Consider the following 26,645-nt stretch of genomic DNA (forward strand, 5'->3'; position numbering starts at 1 on the left):
AAGGGAGAAAGGTAGCTGATATGATGGAGAGGAGAAAGGTAGGTATGTTATATGTTCAGTAGACCAGAACATTGTTCAGAAGTTCAGAAGGCACCGAACATTGAAGGTGGGTTTAAACTGTTCTATCATGGTGTGGATGGAAAGAGAAATGGTGTAGGGGTGATCCTGAAGGAAGAGTACAGTAAGAGTGTAATGGAGGTGAAGAGAGTTTCTGATACACTGATGAACGTGAAGCTGGAAGTTGAAGGAGTGATGATAAATGTCATCAGTGCCTATGCTCCACAAGTGAGTTGTGAGATGGAGGAGAAGGAAAAAAATTCTGGAGTTTGTTACATGAAGTGGTAGGTGTACCTAGGAATGAAAGATTAGTGATTGGGGCAGATTTTAATGGCTTTCAATGGTCTAATGGTTGATGGACGAGTGTGTGAATGAGAGGGAGGGCAGTGGAGTGGTGCAGTTGCAGGGAGAAGAGGTGGTGAAGGTGGATGAGTTTAAGTACCTGGGTCAAAAGTGCAAAGGGTTGGAGAGAGTGTTAGGTAGGGGAAGAACAGAGTGCAGGCAGAGTGGAGATATGCATAGGGGTGTTGCACCTTAATGACATCTTCAACAGAGGTGCAAAATGTAATTATCGAAGCTCATTGCAAATTAAAATACAGTGGAGTAATAAAATTGAATCTATTAATCTATTGAAGAATAAATATATTTGAGTAGAGAGTGAAAGTTGCTTATAGCTTTGATACTCAATAAAACTAGGAAGTAGCCAAAAATGACATAAGTACAGTAACAAAATACTTTTACTCAAATACTTTTCCAAACAAGATATTGTTAATCAGGGTTGGAGAATACATGAGCAATCTGTCTTTCAAGTAAGTCAAATAGCTTTTCATGAACACAATATAATGTAACAAAAGAAACAAAATTGTTACATATTACAGCATCAAACTAATTAAAGTTAAGCAGGCCTTCACACAGGACTATAGAAACTCTGTAACCCTCAACCCTTCAGTTTTGTAAATGACTTCATTGTAAATCGCTCTAGATTGGGGCATCTTTCAAACACCGTAAATGTTAATGTGCAAATATGTGCAAACAATACAAACACAGTTCTAGTATGGAGTATTGTGAAGGTGCAAATGCAGGTTAAATCTCTATCACGCCAAGAATAAGGCACGCGTGAACATGATCCAGAAGCACTTTTTTTTCATCTGTCCCACTTTGCCCCAGTAAATGAGCTTTAGCCCAGAAAGAATGGCAGCGTTTCTAGATCATGTTGACGCACACCTCCTTCTTTGCATGACTGAGATTTTGTTGCCCCCTCCCAACTTTTTGGAGATGTGATGCAGCAATCAAATACAAATGACCTCTTTTCTCCTTCAAATGGTACATTTCCTGTTTAAACATTTCATATGTTATCTATGTTCTGTTGTGAATAAAATATGGGTTTATGAGATTTGCAATTCATTGCATTCTGTTTTTATTTATGTTTTACACAGTGTCCCAAATTTTTTTGGAATTGGGGTTGTATTATTTGTTTGCTATTGCTTCACTAAGGCAACTGAGCTAATGAGATTAAAGGTTCATTGCAAGGAAAAGCCTCTTACGTGTGCTCTAACAAAAAAGCTGACTGTAAAAATAATCTCATTTAACAAACCCATGTGCAGGACGAGCATTTCACCAGACCTGACATCACTGTAGTCCCTGAGAGCAACAATCTGAAACAACATGGCTCAAGGTTTAGTCCTGTTAGCAATACTGTTAGCATTTAGCAACAATGCTTACTGCAATTTTTCATCCACACTTTTTACAGATTTGGCTAAAGTGCTTCTGGACAACTATTGCTCTCCAGAAAAACTTTTCGGTATGGAAGAGGTACTAAGCTTCGCCAGTAGCATCACCGAGATCCTCAACATCCAAGATCCAAGTATACTTGCCCGTATACTGACAGATGGGGTTAGGAGTACAACTGGTGATCCTAGAGTGAAGGTCACATATGATCCAGGTTTCATTCCAGCAGCACCTCCAGCAGTTCATGACATCCCACCAGAGCACCTGGTGGCTGTGGTTAAGAGCACAGTGAATGTAGAGGTCCTTGAAAACGATATCGCTTACCTGAAGATTCAACACATTATCGGGGAAGAGATCGCTCAGAAGATTGGGCCACTTCTTCTGCAGCATGTTTGGGACAAAGTTCTCCCTACATCGGCCATGATCCTGGACCTTCGTTACGCTGTTAGTGGGGAACTCTCTGGAATCCCTTATATTGTTTCCTATTACACTGATCCTGAGCCTCTTATCCATATTGACTCGGTGTACGATCGTCCTTCAAACATTACCACTGAGCTCTGGTCCATGCCGACTTTATTGGGAAAAAGATATGGAACATCCAAACCTCTGATCATTCTAACTAGCAGGAACACTGTTGGGATTGCAGAGGATGTTGCCTATTGCCTAAAAAACCTAAAACGAGCTACCGTTGTTGGAGAAAATACAGCTGGAGGATCGGTAAAAATTGATCAGATTAATCTTAGCAATACCGATTTCTACGTTTCTGTACCTGTCGCTAAATCCACCAATCCCATCACTGGCAAAAGCTGGGAGGTCGTAGGAGTGGCACCAAACGTTGAAGTTGATGCCAACGATGCCATTAACACCGCACTCACGATCATTAAACTTCGTGCCGAAATCCCTGCAATTGTCAAATTGGCAGCAACTTTGGTTGCGCAAAACTATGCTTTCGACAACATTGCTGCTAACGTAGCGGAAAAGTTAGAGGCGCTAGTAGCCAGTGGGGAATACAGCATGATTTCCTCGAGGGATGAACTGAAAGCAAAGCTCTCAGCTGATCTCTTGGAACTGTCAGGGGACAAGTGCCTAAAAATGACAGACAACCCTCCTGTTCTTCCTCCTCTAATGGTAAGAAGTGATATACTGGGTTTAAATGTTTGTTCCACCGACTTTTATACATATATAAATGATGTAATATTATGTCTATGTTTGAATTAATTGGTTTATTTTTTGTATATAAAGATCTCAAGCCCTAAAAGCTTGTGCCACTCATCAAAGATACGTTTCGCACCGAAGTGTTTGAGAACAACATCGGCTATATGCGCTTTGACATGTTTGGAGACTTTCCGCAAGTCGCAGAGGTCGCTCAGATCATCGTGGATAACGTTTGGAACAAAGTAGTAGAAACTGATGCTATGATCATCGATCTAAGGTACATATACCCTTGTTTTGCCCGTTCTCTAGATGTACAGATGTGTAAAAGAAATTGATTTTATTAATGTACTGAAAATTTTAATGATGTAGATTTGTTTAGAACTGCATTTAGGGTTGACATCATTGTTGATGCTTAAATAATCGTCTGAGCTCCCGATTGAGGTCATGCAAATGATCTATGGGTAAATCATCTCTGAGTTTGCTGAATTTTTCAGGCACATAAGCATCTAGACCATGTCCTTTAACAACATTTTTTTGCCTTGAAGCAGAAATTTAAAAGCATAAAAAATCTGGGAATGTAAACTTGGATTGAAGAAGGCATTCACATTGCTGTTCAATTAAACATCAAAGCAAATAAATATAAATAAAATGTAAAAAGTTCAATGTAATGAGATGTTGAAGAAACTCAAACTGGAGTCGAATGGATACTTTTGATTGTAATTATTACATAAATTAATGTAAATGTACCTTCGTTTTCTATTATGGCTTCCACCCAGTAGCTGGTGAAACAAGGTCACAAGTTCAAATCCCAGCACCACCAAGCTGCCACTGCAGGGCGCTTGAGCAAAGCCTTTAACCATCAACTGCTGGGTTGTAAGTCGCTCTGGATAAGATCGTCTGCCAAATAATGTAAATGTAATGCTATATAAAATATGGCCAGTATTTCTGTAATTTTGATATTGAATTATTTATGAGAACTCTTTTTTTGAAGGAACAACTTCGGAGGGTCCACCAACCCGATCGCAGGATTGTGTTCTTACTTTTTTGACGAAGACATGCAGATTGTGCTGGACAAACTGTACGACAGATCCTCGGGCACCACAAAAGTACTCGTCACCCTTCCCGAGTTGACAGGTTGGGCATATTTGAATTTTGTATTATTTTTTTTTTACTCTGAAACAATACCTGAAATGATCACACCCATCCTTTTCTCAGGCAGAAGATACGGTTCCAAGAAAGGCCTACTGATCCTGACTAGTAGAAATACGGCTGGTGCAGCAGAGGAATTTGTTTATATCATGAAGAAGTTCGGCCGTGCCATGATTGTTGGCGAACTCACCCAAGGCTCCTGCCAGCCGCCGAAAACCTTCCAAGTTAGCGACGGTGATGGTGTTCTGGTGATACCCGTCAGCCATTCAGACACTACTCAGGGTCCTGCCTGGGAGGGAACCGGGATTGCACCTCACGTTTCAGTGCCTGAAAGTGAAGCCCTGGATGTGGCTAAGGGTATACTCAACAAGCACTTTTTAGGGCAGAAATGAAGTTCTGGAACTAGAGATGTTAGTACAGCCAGATGGTCAGAAAGGGGGAAGAGTTCAAAGACTGAAAGCCATTGTACTTACTTGTGCTTACTTGTGTGTTACTTCTAAAACCTTCTGTAGTCCCTTTCTTTAAGCCGAATCTAATTAGAGATTCATGGCCTACACAAATATACACAAATAAATGTTGGAAATGATTAAAATAGTACTTCATTTTATATATGTGGAACCATAAATAAGTACTGTCTGTTTTGTTTTGCACTGTAACATCCACATGCTAATCTGATCAGAATTAAATAAACATGTATAGTCTGGAATGTCTCAAAAGTACAGAAGTCCCAAGAGTCCATACATTATAATTTCCTTCTTACTTGTTTTCTCGTGATCATGACTTCATTTTATACATTTTTATAATTTTATTTCATTAGGGTTTTTTTTTTGTATTCAACATAAGAACGTGTTCTAATAATAACCATAACCATTTGTGTGAGCGGGCGCGTCATGGTTATTATCCATGATGCTGCCTCTAGAACATGCTCTTATGCCGAAAAAGTAGTGAGTACTGATCACGAGGAAACAATGTTTGTTACGTCGAGATAACAAGAAAACGAAGTCACAATAACGAGAAAACAACTGGGTAGGTTGGCCTTTTACAACTTCCATACGAAAGCACATTCTAGTGTCTTATTTATATTTGGGAACGCTGAACTGCATCCAAGCAGGAAAAAGAAAGAAGAATCACATGATTCAATAATCTTTTATAGACCTCATAACCTCGCATATTGTGAACATAAGGAAATAATATGAAACAGCAATACATCCAGAAGATGGCGCTACACCACAATTATGTACTGAGAGTGCAACGTGACAACAGTAAAAAATAAATAAATAAAATAATAATAATATATACCTCTTTTATTAGTAGTTGTGTTTTTGGATAAAAATCCAACTAACAATTCTATTAAAATAAAGGAAAAGCCTGCTACATGGTATGAATCAGTCCAGCAGCTTCCAGAGGTTTGGAGTTTCAACTCAGGAAAATCTAAGAACCATGGAATGTCTAAAAGATATGGCATTGTGGTAGGTACAGGGCGGTTACTGAACTTTCACTGAAGTTTCCTTTCGGGCCCCCTGGTGGCTCGGAGGACCCTGAGAACATTAAAGAACGAAACAACTAAGATACTTAACATTCAAAAGGTAAAATAAGTGGAAACATTAGGATTGGTCATGTGTGTGTGCACAGAATTTTATGAATAAAAGCTAGATATGTGCTACACTAATATATTGCATAATATACCTACCCCCTACCCTGTAGGGTGGGCAGGTGGCTAATAAACTGAGGATGGACATTGATACTCATGATTGAGATTCCATTCTGACTGGGAAACTGAAGAAGCAAGTTAATAGAAAAGGTGAATAACAATGAAAACTATTGTCTGGGACCAGCCAGTAACTATGCTACCATATGATTTGCGAATTTGTATAATACGGAAGTCCTAAGAGGCCATGTATTATATTTTATAGCATTATAATATATCATTGGGGCTGCAAAATTAAATTCAAGCTATTCATCATAGTTGAACGAGCTTACAAACAGCCAAAGATGGGAAATAATGAAGAACTTTTTACTTTCACTAATTTTATTTTCCACAAATATCTGTACTTCATACTTCTTACATTTTTAAACTAGGCTCGCTACTTTAGTTTTAATCTATTTGGTGACAATATTTTTCCTTCTCATTGCGTAACATTTTCAGTGTTCAACCTATTTCTTGTTATTGTGCGACTTTTTCAACCTCCCGCTGGTGTATCATTTCCTGGCTCTCACACACCAGAGACGTAGGCTAGCCTATGACGCTAACAAGCAAGGCAGAAGGCAACAAGAAGTCTGAGGTTAATGTGGATGAGACAGAGGGGGTCAGGGATGTAAACATGACTGAGAACAGAGACATTCCTGATTATCATCATCTTTTCTCTGCTTGTGTTCTCTATGGTGGTTGTTCAGTCGGGATACATTCATTATTTAACAACATTCAAGATTCATTTGTATTAATATACTAATATGATGTGAGCTCCAGGTACCAGTATGACACTAAAACAGGCAGTAAGTAATGGCTACTTTTTATTTAAGTACAAGGAAAAGCCCAAACATCTTTACTTTAACTTGAGTGGAAAAGTGAAGTCAGTAGTTCAACTTTTACCAAAGTTTTTTTAAACATGAGAATCTGTACTTCTAGTTCAGGATGTGTGTGTGTTTTTGCCATCTCTGCCAACGTCTTTGGTTCAGGAGGGGTGATCCATGGTTGTGTCCATGGTAGGTCTTGCTAGGACCCATGTTGAGGTCTGATCTTGATTCTAGCTGGGTCACGATAGCTGAATCCAATGTTGAACATATTAATAATGCCATAAAAATCACCTTGAATGGGTTAATGCATTACTTACTGGGTTTTATACATATAAAACCCAGTAATAAATATAAATTTGGTTAATCTTCAACATCTTTTACTATGGAATTACGAGAAAACAAGAAAAAAGAATTAATATAATGTGTTACTGAATATTCTCTTAAGACTAGTATAAGATGTTAAAGATTTGGGAATATATTCATATGTTTAGACCCATAGTAATGCATTAACATATTCTGGGTAATGTTTTTGGCATTAATAAGGTTAAATTAATCAGTCCTCAACATGGGTAATAGCAAGAAATACCATGAGTACTACCATTGATCAGCTCCCTAAACCAAAGCCATCTGTATGCTAATTTAACAGCCTCTATGACATTAAGAACACTGCCTTTTGACACTTTTTTCAGCTCCTGACATTCTGACTTAGCTTACTCTCTTTTTGCATCATCAGTGTGGTGTTATCAGGGTACTGTCAGCAATATAACAAGGAACATAACTGGCTGTAGTAAAGTTAGTAATGTTAGATGGGAATTGAGCCACTTGCCCAAGTCAACTCTTATCTCCCAAACAAATGCATTGCTTAGTTGGCCTGCCAGTGTCCTGGGCAAAGGCTTTTAAATTTGTCCAGCTCTTACAAAGGGGATATTTTTGCATGGAGGGCAGTTGCCCCTGTTGGGTTTTATGGCAGTTCGGAAAGTAACTTCCATCATAGAACCTGTCTGGTCATAACCTTTTCAAATAAATGTTAGAATTTTTTTCAGAGATTTTCTTCCATTAATAAAGATGCAGTGTGTGCTGAATGTGGAGATGTGATGGACTTGACAGGACAAGACTGAATCAATAAATTAGTGTGCTAAGGGTCTGGCTTGGAGCTACCTTGGCCTGATTGTCCAAAATCTACCCTCCGTAGTTTTGATTAATTCATAATTTAGTTGAATCTCTGCCAAATCGGAATTCTTGTATACTCTTCTTTTTCTGCCTGTGGAAATCAAGACCATGGTGTCACTGGACTCCCAGGACAGCTTAAAACCACTTTGTTCTTACTCCCATATATGATGCACTCTGCTTAGATTGCATTACAGCTGCTAGCCAGTTGTGGAATTAGCTAGTCATCTTATAGTCTATAAGTTGCCAGAAGATATGGGAGCGGATACCTTGTTGGAAAAGCCTTGACCCTGGCAGGCAAACTTGAGCCATGACTCAAGCTCAAGCCCATGACTCAAGCTCACTAATGTGAGGCTTGCAGTTTCATTTCTGAAAGGGTGTTGGTTTTCTTACACTGAGGAACATTGACTGTCCTAAAATTTGGCCAAAATAAGGCAACTCAGTGGGAAGCTCTACCATTTAAGACAGTGCTCATTTTAGCAGGTGTGCTATTGCTGCTCAAAGTGCTACCTACAATATTATAGATAGCATTATAGAATAGTTCATTATTACTGTCTGTAGAGCATATTCATCTGATTCTTTCTGGGGTGACTTGTATAAAGCCTGTACCAAAACTATACCTGCGATTGAAAGCACCATTTAAGTATACAAATGTGCTCCAGTAGTGGTCTACGCTATTTTTTTTACAGCTAGTTCTTGACTTAAGGTATAGATGCTTTCCGATGACACCATCGTAACTTGGAAGTATCGTGAGCCGAGACATTGCCTAGCCTACATCAGGGTCTTAAAGAATGGTGATCAGTATAGGGTAGTATACTGTAATTTGTTAATCATTTAATTGTTACAAAATGTAACCAATTTACAGTACCATACCGTATAAACTTTACAGTATATATGTATGTAGCAGGGGGCACATGGACGAGCGCCGGTTCCTGCTCTGTTTCACCAAAACACCTAACACCAAAAACAAAATATGCGCTGTATAACCGAGACAACTGATCTCTGTTGAACTCTGGCGAGATTATGGCATCTTACAAGGCGGGAGATTGCGTACATCTTGGCAGGATCCCAATGTATTGTACCGCATATATGCTGCTACATTTTACTGCCACGCAAATCTTGAAATATTTGTAATTTTCTCATATTACTAATTGTAAGTAAAACAATCGTAACTGGTATTTTGACTGTGATACTGATTGTAAATGAGTATGCAAGTTTAGCTAGAAAATGCGATGTAATGGAATAAAGAATAGTTTTTCATTGTTTAAATTTTTTTTTATATAATTACAGTTAATTCAATGCTAAAGAAATTTTATGACAGTTTTTGTTTGTATCTGGGATTTTGACCTGAATATGTGAATTATGAGTTGGTCCCACTTCTATAGACAGAGCATCATTTTTCCACCTCAAGAACACAGTGTAATGGGGATCTATACGGGATGTCATTTACAGCATTTGGCAGACTTTCTTATCCAGAGTCCCTTATACTTATCTCATTAACACGTTTGAGCAATTAAGGGTTAAGAGCCTTGCTAAAGGGTTCAGCAGTGGCATCTTCGTGTTGCTGGGATTCAAGCAAGCGATTTCTATGATGGGCTACCTAAGAAGTGTAAACGTCTCTAGGTTACGACCGTAACCCTAGTTCCCCGAGGGAACGAGACGCTGCGTCGAAACGCTATGGGAACGCCCATAGCGTTTCGACGCAGCTCAAGTTCCTGAAGGGGAACGTCTCTAGGTTACGACCTTAACCCTAGTTCCCGAGGAACGAGACGCTGCGTCGAAACGCTATGGGAACGCCCATAGCGTTTCGACGCAGCTCAAGTTCCTGAAGGGGAACGTCTCAGGTTACGACCTTAACCCTAGTTCCCCGAGGAACGAGACGCTGCGTCGAACGTTCCCATAGCGTTTCGACGCAGCGTCTCGTTCCTGAAGGGGAACCTAATTTTCTTTTTCTTTTTACAGGTTTTAAGGTCATTTCCCAATGAAAATGGCTACCCATGTTTTTTTCTGTCCTCCAACAGGGATCTTTGTTTGCTTTCCCAGCTGTTCCCAGCTGCTTAGACTGAAATGATTGAAGGAAGATCATTCTATTTTCTCATTCCGGTCAACGAGCTATTGTTGTCCTGAATGAGGACTGCCCAGCGGAAGTTCATAGCAGGATGTAGAGTGGTTTGTGCAATGCACAGCACTTTCTTACTTCCTCATGCCTTTTGTTTTGAGAGGATGCTTGAAGACCATCGGGAGAGCTTTTCTGTAGAATCTTCTCAGGAGAAATAGACTCTGTATGAGGATGTATTTGTATGAGCATAGATTAGTGGTTAAGGCATTGGACTTTGGGTCCAAAGGTCATGAAAAGTCAGCTGTATGAATAAGACTGACTTTGTCAGACATATTCAATCAATAATGAAAAAATAATTAAAAAGCCTGTTAGTGAGGACACCACTGGGTTGTAGAGTATTATTTTACATCATAGCTTTTGTGCTTAGAGCAGGGCAGTGGGAATGGGAGGCATGTGCTGGTCAGTGTTGAGGTGGATTTGGAGTGTAATAACCTGGAATAATGGAAAGGGGAATATACACAGAATAGGGTGCCAATCCAACCACAGGGCATTATGCAAACATATTCATAATTGGGAAGATGCTGGATGAAACATAAAGGTTTGGGATTTAAATCTGAGCTCAATATCAAAGTTGAACCCTTGAAATGTGGGGTGTTTCAGCTCTACCCACTGCACCACCATGCTGCCCATCAACAGTAAGAAAAAACAATACAACATGAGAAAAGACTTTCTTTTGCTGACATAATCAGTGATTATCTATAATCATTATTTTTTAATGAATATAACATATACCTTATATATATATATATATTATAAATATATATATATATATATATATATATATATATATATATATATATTATAAATCTTACAAAAAAAATCCTACATTTTTCAGATATGGCAGATGACTTTATGGTCTTGTCTTTGGAAATACAACAATTACATAATACAGGCTAACTGAATTTAATTTTCAGTTTTATTCAGGTTATTTTTCAGTTTATATTACAGAAGGCCTAAGAGGCCAATGATTTTTCTTCTCCTACTTTTTCTTTCTTGTGAATGGGATTGATGTTTCATGCAGGTTGCCATCACCATCATTAAGCTAATAACTGGCCACTGTAGAGATGGACTTGATTTTCCACCTTAAATGCATAGAGTAGCCCACTGTGAGCAAGGGTTCTAACACACCATTGGTAAATAAGAATAAAGAATAAAATAAATAAAGAATCAGTATTATTTATTAAATATGATCAATTATATTATATAATAAGTAATATATAAGTAAATGATAATTAAATAAATATTTACTTACTGAACAAGCAAACAATTTATGGACAGGATTTAATGTGTAAAATAATATTTAGGCTTGTTATTAGATTCCTCTTGTTGAAAAATTCAAATTGTCCGAATCCAGTTGATTTTATTTAAATATAATTGAGAATGGAGAGCTCTTGGGCATATTGTGAAGTTGTCCATCATCAGACACAGAACATTACAGCCTAAAAAATATTCATATAGACACATGTTTACATGTAATATTTATTATTTTGATAGGTCAAGAAAATAAAGGATTGAATGAAAAAACAACTTTTATCCCAGAAGCCGAAGAAAATGAAGTTGTGTTCATGAAAAATCAAGAAGAAAAAGTAAAATATATGGGTTTTGTCACTTAAATTCAATATTCCAAACCACACAGTATCCTGCAAATAACATAAACTCGGCCCTGCCCCTGTTTCTTCCCAGTCTGAAGGAAAGTGAAGATTCTTATCATCTTATTACAAACTAAATCGCCTGTGGCACAAATGTCAATATCAGAAAACCTTATTATAAATAACTAATGACAATGCCAATTATATATATTTTTTTCAGAACAATTTAAACCAAATAGAAGTCGACCGTCACCGGTCCGTGGGTCAATTGGTACCGGGCTGCACAGAAAGTAGACATAATTTACATTATTTCCATTTTATTTATTATCTGTTTTTGAATGATGTTTTATTTTGGAAAATTACTTGATTCTCTCTGCCACATCTGTCTATGACTCACTCTTGATGCATGTGAAGATGCCTCGGTCACATGTTTTGCCTACATCCGCTACCTTCTTAAAGGGGCTCCGGCCGCTAACACATAATACATTACCACTAAATTCAAACCCCCAAGCGAGCAAAATTAACAAAAAAACAAGACAGTTGATTCCCGCTTATTTTTATTGTAAGAAAGGATTCCTATTCTGTTGTATTTCCACGCTTCACCACTGGATACTAAGAGGTCCTGAAGCAATTCGAAAATCCCAACATAACTGCATGGAATGTTGTAAGTGGAAGGCTAAACCTGAGACCCATAAAATGGCTGATCTTCCTCCAGCACGCTTGGGACTTCACAAACCACCCTTTTACAGTACTGGTATGAATTGTTTTGGACCTTTCCAAATGAAAATAGGCAGACACCTGGAGAGAAGATGGGGAATAATCTTAAAATGTCTTACAACTCGATGTGTACATATTGAGCTTCTCACAGCTATAGACACTGATTCCTTCCTTATGACTCTGAGGAGATTTATAGCACACAGAGGCGCCCCCTCATAACTGATATTTGACAAAGGCATTAACTTCCAGGGTGGAGAGAGAGAGTTAAGAGATGCCTTAAAGAATTGCAGCCAGGAACTTCAACGGCATCTTGCCAAACAAAAGATTGAATTTCGGTTAAACCCACCTAATGCCCCTCACTTTGGTGGCAGCTGGGAAAGGGAGATCCGATCTCTTAAAAATGCCCTCCGTACAGTAGTAGGTGCACAAAAAGTAACAGAAGAAGTTCTTCAAACAGTACTTATCGAGATAGAGGGAATCCTTAATAGCAAACCTCTAGGTTATGTCTCCTCCACTGTAGCAGATTTAGACCCAATTACCCCAAATCTTCTGCTCATGGGGTGGCCAGACAGTACTTTCCCTTAAGTGATATACCCTGCCGATGAATCCATAGGACGACGTAGATGGAGACAAAGTCATGTTCTCACTGATCATTTTTTGGTCAAGCTTTGTGAGACACTACTTACCCAATCTCCAACTACGACACAAATTGCATGCAGAGACTAAAAACCTTGCAGTTGGGTCTGTTTTATGATTGTTGATCCCCAGTTACCACGAGCCCTTTGGTTGATTGGGGGAGTGTTAAGGACATTCCCTGGAGCAGATGGACAAGTAAGGTCTGCAGAGGTCAATATTAAAGGTCGATTGTACACACGGCCAGTTACCCATCTCATTAATCTACCAGAGATAGCAGATGAGGAAGACACCAAAATCAAACCGACAGACTTTTAACTTAGATTTAGGAGCAAATATGCCATGTATATAAATATATAAAGTATATAAATTTGATTTGATTTGATATATTTGGGGGCGGCAGTGTAAGAAAGGATTCCTATTCAGTTGTACTTCCACGCTTTACCACTAGAGGCAGACAAACAGTATACCAAGCAATGACAAGTAACCTATAACATCACAGTGCACCATCCTCCATCAAGAGTATAAAAGGCCAGAACAGTCGTCATTGACCAGTGGCCATTCGACATCGAGCAACCTGTCACTCAGCACTGACCATTCAGCAGTGGTCATTCAGCAGTGGCCTTTTAGCATGGATTCTGCAACCTACCAAACAGCAGCTAACAGAAGATAGCAAGAATCACCTCATATTCAATTAATTCTATACCCAGTAAAGTTGTTCTGAATCCTGTACCGTGTTTTTACTGACACGCTGGGGTGAGTACAATCACCTGATTAGCGCACACAAATAGTGAAAATTCTTATTTGGTTCTTCGACCCGGATAGGAAAACTTCCTAACAATTATATTTAGAAAATACCAGTTTTTATGCTCATATCATTTTATTTTGTTGTATTTATCCAGCACACCTTAAAGGCCGGTCCGTGAAAATATTGTCTGACATTAAACCTTTAAATCCCGTTAGGGGTCGCCACAGCAGATCATCCGCATGTTTGATTTGGCACAATATTACGCTGGATGCCCTTCCTAACGCAACCCTCCCCATTTATCCCCATAACCCTTACAAACATATGCACTAGTTCACCAATCAAGACAGCACAATAAGTCCAATAAATAAAAAAATGTCACAAAAGTGGAACCAGTTAATATCATTGTTTAAATGTGGGTCCTCCTCCTCTGGATGCAGTGAGACTGTGTGCAGTGCAGAACAAATTCAACTTTTCCACATTCTGACTTGATGCCGGTGAAACGATCTCTCAGGGGGTTTTAAACAAAAAGCTGAACAGGCACGCAAAAAAGCGCAGCTCATGGTGCAGCAATGTGAGCTGTCATCATGTATTTTTGTATTACAACGCAATATAGTAATATAATGTAATTATGTCTTCTTCTTCTTCTTCTTCTTCTTCTTCTTTCAGCTTCTCCCAATAGAGGTCGCCACAGTGGATCATCCGTCTCCATAACCTCCTTGTCCTTTACATCTACCTCTTTCAAACCATTATATAATATAATAATGTAATAAATGTAAATAAACAGAGCCTTATTCTGCAGATTCGCATCGTTAGCATTTAAAGATGGCTCATTATCTGCAGCCAGTTTATTGAGGCATTAAGGCTTTAAATGCACGTATGGATGACATGTTGTATCCAAGCTGATCGACTGTGCAGTGAGATGGCAGGGTTTTAAAATACTCAAGAAAAAGTAAAAGTTGATCAATAAAAACAACAGTCACAGCTGGTTGGTCATGACTAAGGTATAAGAAGAAGAACCAGTCTAGTTGACCTTCAATATTTTTTTCTTTTTTTTTTTTTTAGTGATGACCACATAAGTATATAAAAAGTAAGTATATAAAATAATCGTCTTTGTCTAAATTAATAGGGGAAGAAATTATATTTGTTTCTGGAATTTTGTCTAGGGCCTCCAAATCTCTAGAACCTGCCCTGTGTACAGGAGAAAGCCACAGAGCACGTCTAACCCAAAGTGGTTTACAGCCAGATTTTGTAAACATTTTGTAAAATTTACAGATGGAAGGTTTCCTGGATTGGAGATTGAAAAAATAATTTTTATTTAATTTTTTTAAAAGAAGCAAAAGTCTGGTAAAGAAAATGATTTGGTTCTAAATCTGCTCATTTGCAAACTTGCCTTAAAACCTATACTCTTAAAGCACCAGTTCTCAGGCTACTGGTGGTGTTCATGTTGAAAGAAAAGTTTTTTTTCCTACAAAGGATGAAATATGACACCAGGTCTCCTTCTTGCTGCCAAGTCCCTGCCTCTGGACTCAGTGTGTTGAGGGGGCTACACGTCTCTGCTTCGCGCTTGCGTCCTGAGCATGGAAAAAAGCTTTTTAACACTGTTTATTTGAATATAATATTACTTTTTTCTTTTTCTCATAATTAATGGTGTCATTTTCTTATTTAGATTTTTTGCGCAAGTAAAAGGCGCTTACGCTTTTCGCAGCAGAAGCGCAACACCTGGAAACCTCTGTCGGAATCTAATAAGAGCAAAAGTCGGACTTATATTTTTTTGTGTTTTTCATCCTTTCTTTTTTCGTATACATATATGGGTTTTTTTTCCTTTCACTAGACGTCTCGGGGATAATGAAAAAAAATTATTTATTTATTATTAATTTTTTATAATTTTTTTAATTTGCGCGACTGAAAGTGAGGATGGTGGGCTCCGTGAAGAAGATGTTTCTCGCACTGGTCGTTTTGGAGATTTTGCTCTTCGCCATCACTGGGGTGGCAGAGGGACAAGAAGAGGACCAGGAAAGGTCTTGTCAAGGTGCCTTCGACTTGTATTTTGTCCTTGACAAGTAAGTCTTTAATCTTTTTGTCTCTTTTGTCCTAAAGGAACATTGATAATTGTTTGTTCATTTGTTCCATATTTCTTGGGGGTTTTAACCTGTAAGCTGTTTTGACTCAGACCTTTATTGGTGCTTATTTGTTCAAGATTATTTACCAATATTTCAAGTGAAGCTAGAAAACAGAAAGAAAGAAAGAAAGAAAGAAAGAAAGAAAGAAAGAAAGAAAAAGAAAGAACGAAAGAAAGAACGAAAGAAAGAAAGACAAGGATTACATGCTAAAAGAAAGAAAATTGATTGAAAGAAAAAAAGGATTGCATGCTAAAACAAAGAAAGCAAGAAAGACAATGATTGCATGCTGATAGATAGATAGATAGATAGATAGATAGATAGATAGATAGATAGATAGATAGATAGATAGATAGATAGATAGATAGATAGATAGACAAGGAGTACTGTACATGCAAAGAAAGAAAGAAAGAAAGAAAGAGTCTAGGCACTCAGTGTGATTCCGTCCCTCTTGTTTTTGTGTAATGACACAAACAGGATTGTGCTGAATATGCATCATAGCAATCTCCTTGTGAGGTTTTGTTTTTTTCTTCTTCTTCTCTCCACACACACACACACACACACACACACACACACACACACACTTCATCTGAGATACAGGGACGAGCGAGACGACTTCGTTTCTCAGGATCTTGTTTTGCAGGATATCTGAGTCAGTATCCACGGCCTACTTTTTTGGCTCTGATTCTGATGCCACATGGGAAATGTCTGTGGTGTCCGAGCTCAGCATTCGTCCTAAAAAAAAGTTCTGAGTTGAGATGAGATGAGAAGAGAAGAGATGAAGTATTTCTTTTATTGAAGCCTCGTTCGCTTATTCATGGTTTTCTATTGAAAAAATTCATGTGTTTAAGTATATTTCATTTATAGGTTTCCTTCATTATGGCCACATGTAGGGTTCTGGAACTGACCTTCGACCATCAAATAATGAAAAACATTAGCATGTGGAAATTCATTTTATTAGCGTGTAAATGCTAATTATTACTCCCAAATGTACACACAAAAAACGAAAATGGTGTTGTTTTGGAGGCGTGAGTGGATCAGTCAATGTTGTGGTCTACATAGTTCTTCGATGAGCGATACAGGAACAGATGAAGGATCTCAATTCTTTTACAAGGTTTTGGAAAACGTGATATTTAGCAAACTTGCTTACACACAAGTGTAGGCTCATAAAACCTTTCTTTCATGTGTGTGTGTGTGTGTGTGTGTGTGTGTGTGTGTGTGTGTGTGTGAGATCCAATTTATGGATGACTTCTACCAGAAGATCCATCGTCTTTGGGTGTAGGAGTATGTGTATATGTTTCCCTGTGATTGAAAATGGCATCCTTTCCAGGCTGAATTCATGCTTCATGTCATTGGGATACAGTCTGGATCCATCACGACCCTGATCATAGTAAACTAGCTCCTGGAGATCTATGAAGAATGGAAAAATGAAGTATCCCAAAACAATTAAAACGTGATTCTGGTTTCAGAGTAAATACAAAGTGGTATCGTAAAAAGTTTCAAAACTATCAGATGGCAGCACAAGGCTGCATGCACAGTCACAGGGAGCGCCGACCTACATAAGCCATTGTGCCAAAAGACATCGTCCTGTGTACACCAGGAGCTGTGCAACAGCTGCTATTCTGAACATGTTCCCGAAGATGTAGATCCAGCACAAAGAAATCACAGTAGGTGCTTGACACGCTTAGAAAAGAAGACTTCCAGGATTGCTGAGGAACGCTGGGAGCGCTGTATTGCTGTGCAAGGGGACTATTTTAAAGGTGATAGTGTGTAAACATAGATAAATTAAGTACTTTCTTGTAAAAAAAGGAGCTAGTCTCGAAACATTTTGATGCCACCTCGTAAAAGAAAGAGATAAAAACAGAAAAAATAGAAAAACAGTGTGTTGTTCCCTGAGCAAGGCTTAAAATTCTCATTTTAAGCCCTGCTCAGGGGCCTGACAGAGGCAGCTTAATGGTGGTGGTGAGATTAGAATTCATGACCTTCTGATCAGAGGTCTAACATCTTAACCACCTTCCCACAAATAACACAAATAAGCAATAGCTATTTTTTTAGCAGCAGAATTAGGATTTTTTTATTACAGTTTGTATTGTATTGCTTTTGGGGCAGTAATTAGATATCATTTTAGCCGGTTTTGCTGTTGCTAATGCAACTGTTTTGGATTGATTCTTTGTTGGAAATGTCCATCGTGTCAAATTTGTATTCCACAGGGTTTTTGGTTCTGGAAAGTAATTCTTTAACGATGCCGTTATGTGCAGCAGACGTCCCTTTCATGTGCGTCCCGACGGCAAAATAGTGAACTTCATCTGTTTATCCAGCAAACATTCTTCACTTGAACCTGGCCGTTGCATCATGCGGGTAATGACAAGCAGTTCGGAGCAGCTGCAGCGTGTAAATTCACTCCCGACACACTGTTTTTCTAGGACACCTTAAAATCCAGATGATGGGCTTGGATGGAGGAGCCGTTAGCTCTGGCACCATTAAAACATTACTACACTGTTACAGATTTTTATGGAGAGGTTGAAAGTGAGGAAATACAATGAAAAAAAGAAAATAGTCTGCTAAAACATGGCTTTCAAAGCTCCCACTCGAAACTTCCTCATTTCGAGTGGGTTAACAGACAGATTCGAAGAGATACTTCTAGATAATCTAACATGAGATTGCAGTTCTATTTTTTGCCACAGTGTCAGGAATATATGATCATAACCACTTCTTAAGCCATTATGGGGCCTGAAAGAGGGATGATCTGGATTAGTGTAGTGCTGACTCTGCACAAAGCTTAAACTACTCATTCGTCATTTCTTTGTGTGCTGTTTTGGAGGTTTGCCTGAAACTGGATTAGAAAGCAAGATATCCATGAAGTCAGGTCTCTTCTTCAATTAGGTTGCATACAAGTTGTTTTTCTTTTACCTGTTGTTATATATTACGACACTTTAATTTAAGTGTTCTTTAGAAATGCAGATAGGGATTGCGTTTTGGGTTCCATAGAGTAATGGAGCAGTGTGAAATCTACAGGGTGACATCATTAATTAGCTTTGCTGAATCAACAAATTTTCAAGTAACACATTTCACAGCCAATATACTGTGTGTAAATCTATGTATACATTTTGAAGCATCAATTGTATTAAATTGTGTTCATCAATGAATTCACTGTTTTTCTGCCTTGTCTATCATACTATCTTGTCCAGATAAATACATCTAGTGTATGTGGAAAACTTCAATCAGGCTGTTGTGACTGGCGGATATCTTCGGAAAATAATAATAAAAAAAGCGCTGTTTAAACATTTAATTCAATTTAGATTAAAGCAACTGTGCCACAAAATAGTTCATCAAGGTTCTCACATGAAAATGGCCACTTCCTCCCGCAAAACACTGTTTGGACAGGTGAGAAAAGTGCTAGCTAGGCACCAGAATTGCTGTTACCTCCGAAAGTCTGATCCGTCCAAGATCAACAGGCTGCATTGTGAGGTTAGGAAAGCGAAAGTTGAAAATGGTGACGAGTCCTCCGTCTGACCCGTTGAATTTGCTATTCACCGAGCTTCACGTTCATTTGCCATTCATCGCTCCACGTTAACCACGTTTTCATCAGATGAATCAGACTGCGTCTTTGCTTCCTGAGTTTTAAGCCGAAAACGATTCATTAGCAAGCTTTTACCCTACGCTACGTACTTGTTTGAGCTAAAACTAAACAATTAACTCATCTGTGAGGTTCTATTGTATCTTCTACTTTATAAATAAACTCACTTAAAAGTCTGCAGTTGGTGTCCAGACTTTGTTACATCAAGATGAAATTTTTGTTGAGGTAAAGATCCTCTAAAGTCGACTGAGTCAGAAAGTTGGCGCCTATTACAAGAATCAATTACATCATTTCCCGTGTGTCATTAATGAATCATCTATGCCTCCGACAGAGTTCAGGAAATGTTCAACCTTCACAAGGATTTTATTGCATTGCCTGAAGCACAAAGGGGGCAAAATGGGGCAAAAAAGGGGGGCCTTGTTATAGAGAAGAGGTGCCATTTTCCATGCTTTTTTTTTTCGTCCTGAAGGATTTTAGTCGAGAAATTAAGATAGAAATTAATTGATCTGTCCAGCGAGGAGTGTGAACTTCATACACACATACACTAATGGACCTCTTTTCTCCTCAGGTCAGGAAGTGTGAAGCACCACTGGCATGAGATTTACTCTTTTGTTGAGAGTTTGGCTGAGAAATTTATCAGGTATATGCGAATTTCTGTGCTTTTATTTATATTTTTTAATCAATACTCCCCAGGTAATGTAGGGATTTTACAGCCTTTGTAGGATATAGAAATAAATCTGAGATTATTGTATTAATATAAGTATTAACATTTCTCTTTTGTATTCTAGCCCCTTGCTTCGGATGTCCTTCATTGTGTTTTCAACCAGAGGAAACACGATAATGAAATTGACAGAAAACAGGTATCGGATTCAGTAACAATAAAATGAAACGATTGCTGGTGTTGTTGCAGAAGGAAAGCAGTATAAGGGTAGTGTATGTGACTCATGGGGTTCGACATCTGTTTTTTGGCGAGACTGAGGGTCACCTGACATAGGTAGCGGAGAAGCAAAACACAGTAGGGGGTTTAAGTAAATATTTGAAAGAGTGCTGAGAATACTGTTTTGTCAAACTACAATTATCAGAGGTGTAAAGAGGTAAAAAAACTGATTTGTGAGGTTTGATTTCCTAAAATCCAAATCAAATTGTACACATCAACACTGCATTTACAACATTGACAACATTAAGAGCAACACAACAGAGTCCTCAGCATGTCAGAATGTAACAAGTAGGTCCAAAAAATGGCAATTAAGCGACAGTTTCGACTGTCAGTAAATGACAGTATCGTGTAACAAGAAAGAACAAGTTAAAGAATTTAGTATACAAGGAAGAAATAAAATGAAATAATTTCAAATAAAGTCAAACCAAATATTCAGAGCTGACTGTGATTTGATGCTCAGACTCAGAGAGGGCTTTGAAATTCAACAAAAGCTGGTTCTCAAAGTTTTTTTGCAATTTATTGCTCTTTTCGGACTGAAAATTATGCCAGCAAAGGTAAAAAAGTTGCTTAGATGAGGGTAGGGGCGTGTTAAGCCTTAATGATATCTCAATATCAGAGGTGCAGAATGTAAGTGGTGATGTTCATCATCAATAAACATATAGTGAAGTGAAAAGTATATCATTAATTTAGTTGTGTAGAGAGTAAAAGTTGTTTATATATTTGATACTCAAACTAGAAAGTAGCCATAAAATTACAGAAACAAAGTCTATTTACACCTCAAAGACTTCACCCCACTGGGAATCATGAGAAAAAAGTGCATACATCATACATACATTAATTGTGGAATGTAAGTGATGTTACATATATTTGTACATGTACTGTATACATGCACACTGTGTTATAGGTTTTTGATTCTGTTTTATTACAACTATACACACAACTGAATTCCCACAAAAACTTGAACCTAATGTGGTTTATAGAGTGTAAATAATTCCAGATGTTATAATATAGATCGTATTGAGACCAAACACACTGAGATCGAACCTTTCTCTTGTTCATACTACCTTTTTTCTTTCTAAGGGACCAGATAACCAAAGGCCTAAACGTCCTGAGGAAGGAAATCCCAGGAGGAGATACATTCATGCACCTTGGTCTGCAGAAGGTGTCTTGTTCATTTTGTTCATTCTGTAAATACTGTAATAGAGTTCATACCACAGTAAGATTCGTAGTTCAATTTCTATATCAGAAGGTCTTGAGATCTTTGCTGTAACAGCAGCTCTGGATGAAAGCTCCTATTAGGTTTTTGTAGTTCCCTAGAAGGAGATAATTATGGACTTGATATGGAAGGAGTCTTCAGTACCAGCCAAAAGGTTTTATTATTATTTTTAAACAGGCTGGTAAGTGAATATCTGTTTATAGCTGCTGTAATGTAAGTTATAAGCGGAATGATGTACATTGCATCCGTAAAGTATTCACAGCGTTTCACTTTTTCCACATTTTGTAATGTTACGGCTTTATTCCAAAATGGATTATTTTACTCAAAATTCTATAATGACTACGTGAAATGTGTGTTTGAAATCTTTGCAAATTTATTACAAAAATAAATAAAAATACCATGTACATAAGTATTCACAGCATTTGCTCAATGCTTTATTGAAGAAACTTTTGTCACCAATTCCAGCTTCATGTTTTTAAGTATGATGCTACAAGCTTGGCACACAGTCTCCTAGTTCATGCTGCTGAAAAACATCCCCACAGCAAGTTCAATCTTTGTTTCTCATGGTCTGAGAGTCCTTAAGGTGCCTTCTGGCAAACTCCAGGTGGGCTGTCATGTGCCTTCTACAGAGGAGTGGCTTCTGTCTGGCCAATCTACCATAAAGGCCTGTTCGGTGGAGTGTTGCAGAGATGGGTATTTTCCTTGAAGGTTCTCCTCCCTCCACAAAGAAACGCTGGAGCTTTTTCAGAGTGGCCATTGGGTTCTTGGTCATCGCTCTTACTAAGCCCCCTCTTCCCAATCGCTCAGTTTGTCGCTCTAGGAAAAGTCCTGGTGGTCTCAAACTTCTTCCTTTTACGGATGATGGAGGCCGTTGTGCTCATTGGGACCTTCAATGCTTCAGAAATGTTTCTGTCCCTCGATACAATCCTGTCTCTGAGCTCTACAGGCAATTCCTTTTACTTCATGGCTTGGTTTGTGCTCTGACATGCACTGTTAACTGTGGGACCTCATATAGACCAGTGTGTGTCTTTCCAAACATGTCAATTTCACTGAATTTACCACAGGTGGACTGCAGTAAAGTTGTAGAAACTTCTCAAGGATGATAAGTGGAAACAGGATGCAAGGGAGCTCTTTCACATTGTCATTATGGGGTATTGCATGAAGAATTTTGAGTAAAACAATGAATTTAATCCATTTTAAAATAAGGCTGTAACATAACAAAATGTGTTAAAAGTGAAGATCTGTAAATACTTTCCAGATGAACTGTAAATGGAAAAAATAGGTTATGTAAATAACTGAAAAAGCCATACACTGGTACACGGGTGAAGCAAAAGAAGAAGGCCAAACAATACCTGTTATAGGGAAAAAAATGAATGAACTTTAGGGTATTGACTAAAACACTGACTTTTCCCTCAAACATTTGTTTATCCTTAACAGTGGTTAAGGATTTAAGCATCAGTATCACCAAGCTGCCATTCCTGGGGCCCATGAGTAAGGCCCCTAACCCTTGATGCTCCAGGGGTGCTGTATCATGACTGAACCCAGGTTCCTAACATGACTGAGATATACAAAGAAATAATTTTACTGTGCTGTAATAAGATAAGATAAGAAAAGATCAAACTTTTATACATTTACCAGATATTGCTTTAGACAATAAGAAAAAGAAACATACATGAAATATGAATAAAAAAGAATAAATGAAATTATGTATATTTCACACATATATATATATATATATATATATATATATATATATATATATATATATATATATATATATATATATATATACACACAGGGGCTGTCAATCGATTCAAATATTTAATCGCAATTAATTGTATTATTGTTATCAGTTAAGATATAGGTTCTTAAAGTAATTATGGTGTTTATGAAAAATCATCAGGACACCAAACACCAACATTTGCTATGTTTCCACATGGATGGTATTTAATTTTTTAAGTTTATTTTTGAAATATCTAAGTAAAGTTAGGACGTGAATAAAATGTGTTTTGCATTGCAGTTTTACTTTCAGCTCTTATATTTGTGTATTTATATTTTAAATCAGAATGGTCAAACAGAAATGCGTGCTGCATGAATCGCACTTTGAAAAAATGTGTGCCGTTTAAATATAAACAATTTGCGTTAACGCACTAATAAATGTTCATGCGACTAATAAGTATATATACATCCTTATACTGCTTTTAGTTTAAATAAGTGTGTGTGTGTGTGTGTGTGTGTGTGTGTGTGTGTGTGTGTGTGTGTGTTTGTTTGTGTGTTTTCTTTTACAGGCAAATGAGCAAATACATCAGGAGAATTTTGGTGAGTTCTGCTCAAACCCTCTGTGAAACTTCTTGATTCTAGAATTCCAGATTTCTTTATAATAAACACTACTAATCTCTTCATATCACGTTTTTTAGGCAAAGCAAGTGTGATTATCGCCTTAACGGATGGGGAACTCAACGAGCAGCCACTGATAGCTGCACAACAGGAGGTAAAAACACCTTGTGTCATTTTTTTTGCGTGCTTTTTGACTCTCATCGGAATACCAGTAGTGACATGGTTTATGTTTGTCTGTGGTTGTTTTTGTCGCAGGCTGCCAGAGCAAGAACGTTGGGCGCCATCGTGTATTGTGTCGGCGTGAAGGATTTCAATGAGACGCAGGTAAAACTTGATTTTTTCTTCTCCTGCTTTGCTTTTGCATAATGACTGAAATATCCATGGAACCTGACAGGGCCCCTGATCAAACCTCTTCACAAATCAGTGGGTTTTTTTTGTCTTACTGTAGCTTGCGACCATAGCAGACACCATCGAGCACGTGTTTCCCGTGACAGGAGGATTCCAAGCTCTTCGAGGCGTGATCGACTCGGTAAACAAGAGATCCTTTCCAAATGAAAGGCAGATGAACGCATACAAAAAACACATGCGTCCACAAGCAGCTTCAATGTATCATCGTTATATGTCAGTAGTGCTGGTAGTGGTTTGGTCCTGCAAATGCTTTCACTTTTCAAACTTGTCATTATTTTAATTTTAACAGATCATCAGGAAATCCTGCATTGAGATCCTGGCAGTTGAGCCTTCCAGTGTATGTGCAGGAGGTAAGGGCACAACGTTTTTCTAATACAGTTCGACATTATTGAGTCTTCTCCCATGGGATTTCTTTGTAACCTGATTTACTCTACATTGAAGACTGGAATCTTTCCATGGGAATTAACAGGAAGAAACTGGGAATTTATAAAATTGCAGGTTAGCTTATAACAATAAGAAAAGAACCTGGAAGAGGCATTTCCTCAGGAGGAACATTACATCATTGTGGTTTGAGCCTCTGCTGCTGATTGCTTTAACATGCCGTTTTGGTGAAATTCGTGAAACTGTCCAAATGTGAATCTGACGTCATAAAAATACTGATGGCGAATTCCTTTTTTAGAGTCGTTCCAAGTGGTGGTTCGGGGCAACGGCTTTCTGCACGCCAGAAAAATCGAACAGGTGATGTGCAGCTTCAAGATCAACGATACGGAGACCTTAAGTGAGACTTTTTTTTTACATGTACTTCCTGTTATGAGTTATTATATTGTGTGTTCAGGTTTTTAGTGCGATTCTGATCATTATTTTATAGATGTACATCCTGCTGATATAGAAGACACCTACATGCTGTGTCCAGCACCAAGTATAGATGAAGTCGGAAAGTAAGTAGCCCCGTTTAAGAGAAGGAACCAGACTCACACACTGATTATGCCTGCTAGGGGTCACATTCCTTTATTCCATTTCTTCTACTCCTCCTTCTTAGCTTTACCTAAACTGAGCTTGTAATTTTTTTAATTAGTTTTTCTATCTTTGTTTCGTATGCCAAAGCAACACAAAGAAAACTCCTTCTCACCCCAGTCAATAGCATCTCTCCCTTGTTGTCCTGTACTTTTCTAGAATCGACCTGCAGGAAAACTAATTGCATGTTTGGTTTTCCACAAACTCTCTGACCCTACTTTAACATATTTCGCTCTAAAAACAACAACGGTTTTTGGATTCTTCATCCATCTCGGCTTCTCTTCTTGTGATTACTGTAAGCGACTGTTGCCCTGCTCACACAAATATCGTTTTATTTTAGATCATTTCCATTTTGAAAAAATCTTGCTACGTTATAAGTCTCTAAACAATGTACATTGTCTCAAAGCAGCTTTACAGTGGTAAATAGCTTATAAAGTTATTTAATAGTGTATAAGTTTAATGCCTATAAGTTTGTCCCTAATGAGTGAGCCAGTGTCAAATCCCTGAGACATCATGAGGAAGAAACCTTAAGAGGAACCAAACTCAAATGGGAAACATCCTCATCACCGAATGTCCATTTATTACAGTTCTATCATTGTTGAGGTGCTGTTCAGTGAGGGTGCTGAAATGCAGAACTGTTTATGCAAACTGTGATCCTCAACCGTCCTAGCAGACTGTCGAAATGAATTCCAATCCAAATTCAGCCTCATAGTTCTCAAGTTGCTCAGCACCTTTATGGATCTTTAAGCTGTTCATGTAGAATCATCCTTAGGTGCACAGGGTGGTCTCTAATTGAAGAGATCTCCATCTAGAGGTAGGACTTCGAAAAGAGACAGGAACACTGGTCACTGGTACCTCAGGAGCGTGTTGTTCCTGTAGGAGTTCATGTAGTACCTTGCTTTTTATCGTCACAACAGTTCTTCTTTTCACTGCTTTATTTAACATTAAACTCATTCCTTTTGCTATTTCCTGTCCTCTGGATCAGATTTTAATCCTGTTTCATGCTATGTAGCCTTATGGATAGATCTAATTATTATTACAGGAGGGTTTAAAAGTCTGAGTTCTACCAAGTATATGTATTTCAATCTCATTTACATAGTACAGTGCTGTGAAAAAGTATTTCCTAATAAAAAATCTTTTTTGCATATTTGTGAGACGTAAATTATTTAGATCATCAAAAAATGTATATAAAGATAACCTGAGTGAATTCAAAATGCAGTTTCTAAATTATTACATTTATTAAGGTGAAAAAAGCTGTCCAAACCTGTCTGGTTCTATGTGAAAAAATAATTGCCTCTTAAACCTAATTACCGGTTGTGTGGTTAGCAGCTAACCAGCTAACTGGGAACATCACTGTAGAGGAATTTCAGCCCACTCTTCTTTGCAGAAATGTTTGAATTCAACCACATTGGAGGGTTTTCCAAGCATGAAGGGCCTGTTTAAGGTTATGCCACAGAACCTCA

The 26,645-nt window shown here is 38.1% G+C and overlaps 2 protein-coding genes across 2 annotated transcripts in view; both read left to right on the forward strand.

Moving 5' to 3' along the window:
- Window positions 1-1,642: 1,642 nt before the first annotated feature.
- On the forward strand, window positions 1,643-4,808 carry rbp3 (retinol binding protein 3). The gene is given in 4 exon segments (XM_046854269.1): window positions 1,643-2,920; window positions 3,028-3,217; window positions 3,932-4,074; window positions 4,156-4,808. Coding segments are annotated over 4 exon segments (1,857 nt in total). The 5' UTR covers window positions 1,643-1,722; the 3' UTR covers window positions 4,482-4,808.
- Window positions 4,809-15,093: 10,285 nt separating this feature from the next.
- Window positions 15,094-26,645, forward strand: part of antxr1c (ANTXR cell adhesion molecule 1c) — a 30,408-nt gene continuing 18,856 nt past the window's right edge. The window contains exons 1-11 of the mRNA XM_046854029.1: window positions 15,094-15,636; window positions 19,839-19,910; window positions 20,059-20,130; window positions 21,288-21,369; window positions 23,712-23,742; window positions 23,841-23,914; window positions 24,016-24,084; window positions 24,209-24,289; window positions 24,458-24,518; window positions 24,848-24,946; window positions 25,037-25,106. Of these exons, the coding sequence (XP_046709985.1) occupies window positions 15,491-15,636; window positions 19,839-19,910; window positions 20,059-20,130; window positions 21,288-21,369; window positions 23,712-23,742; window positions 23,841-23,914; window positions 24,016-24,084; window positions 24,209-24,289; window positions 24,458-24,518; window positions 24,848-24,946; window positions 25,037-25,106 (857 nt within the window). The 5' untranslated portion in view covers window positions 15,094-15,490. The remainder of the gene's footprint in view (window positions 15,637-19,838; window positions 19,911-20,058; window positions 20,131-21,287; window positions 21,370-23,711; window positions 23,743-23,840; window positions 23,915-24,015; window positions 24,085-24,208; window positions 24,290-24,457; window positions 24,519-24,847; window positions 24,947-25,036; window positions 25,107-26,645) is intronic.

This window comes from Silurus meridionalis, chromosome 7 (assembly GCF_014805685.1).
Source record: "Silurus meridionalis isolate SWU-2019-XX chromosome 7, ASM1480568v1, whole genome shotgun sequence".
Taxonomy (NCBI): Eukaryota; Metazoa; Chordata; class Actinopteri; order Siluriformes; family Siluridae; genus Silurus; species Silurus meridionalis.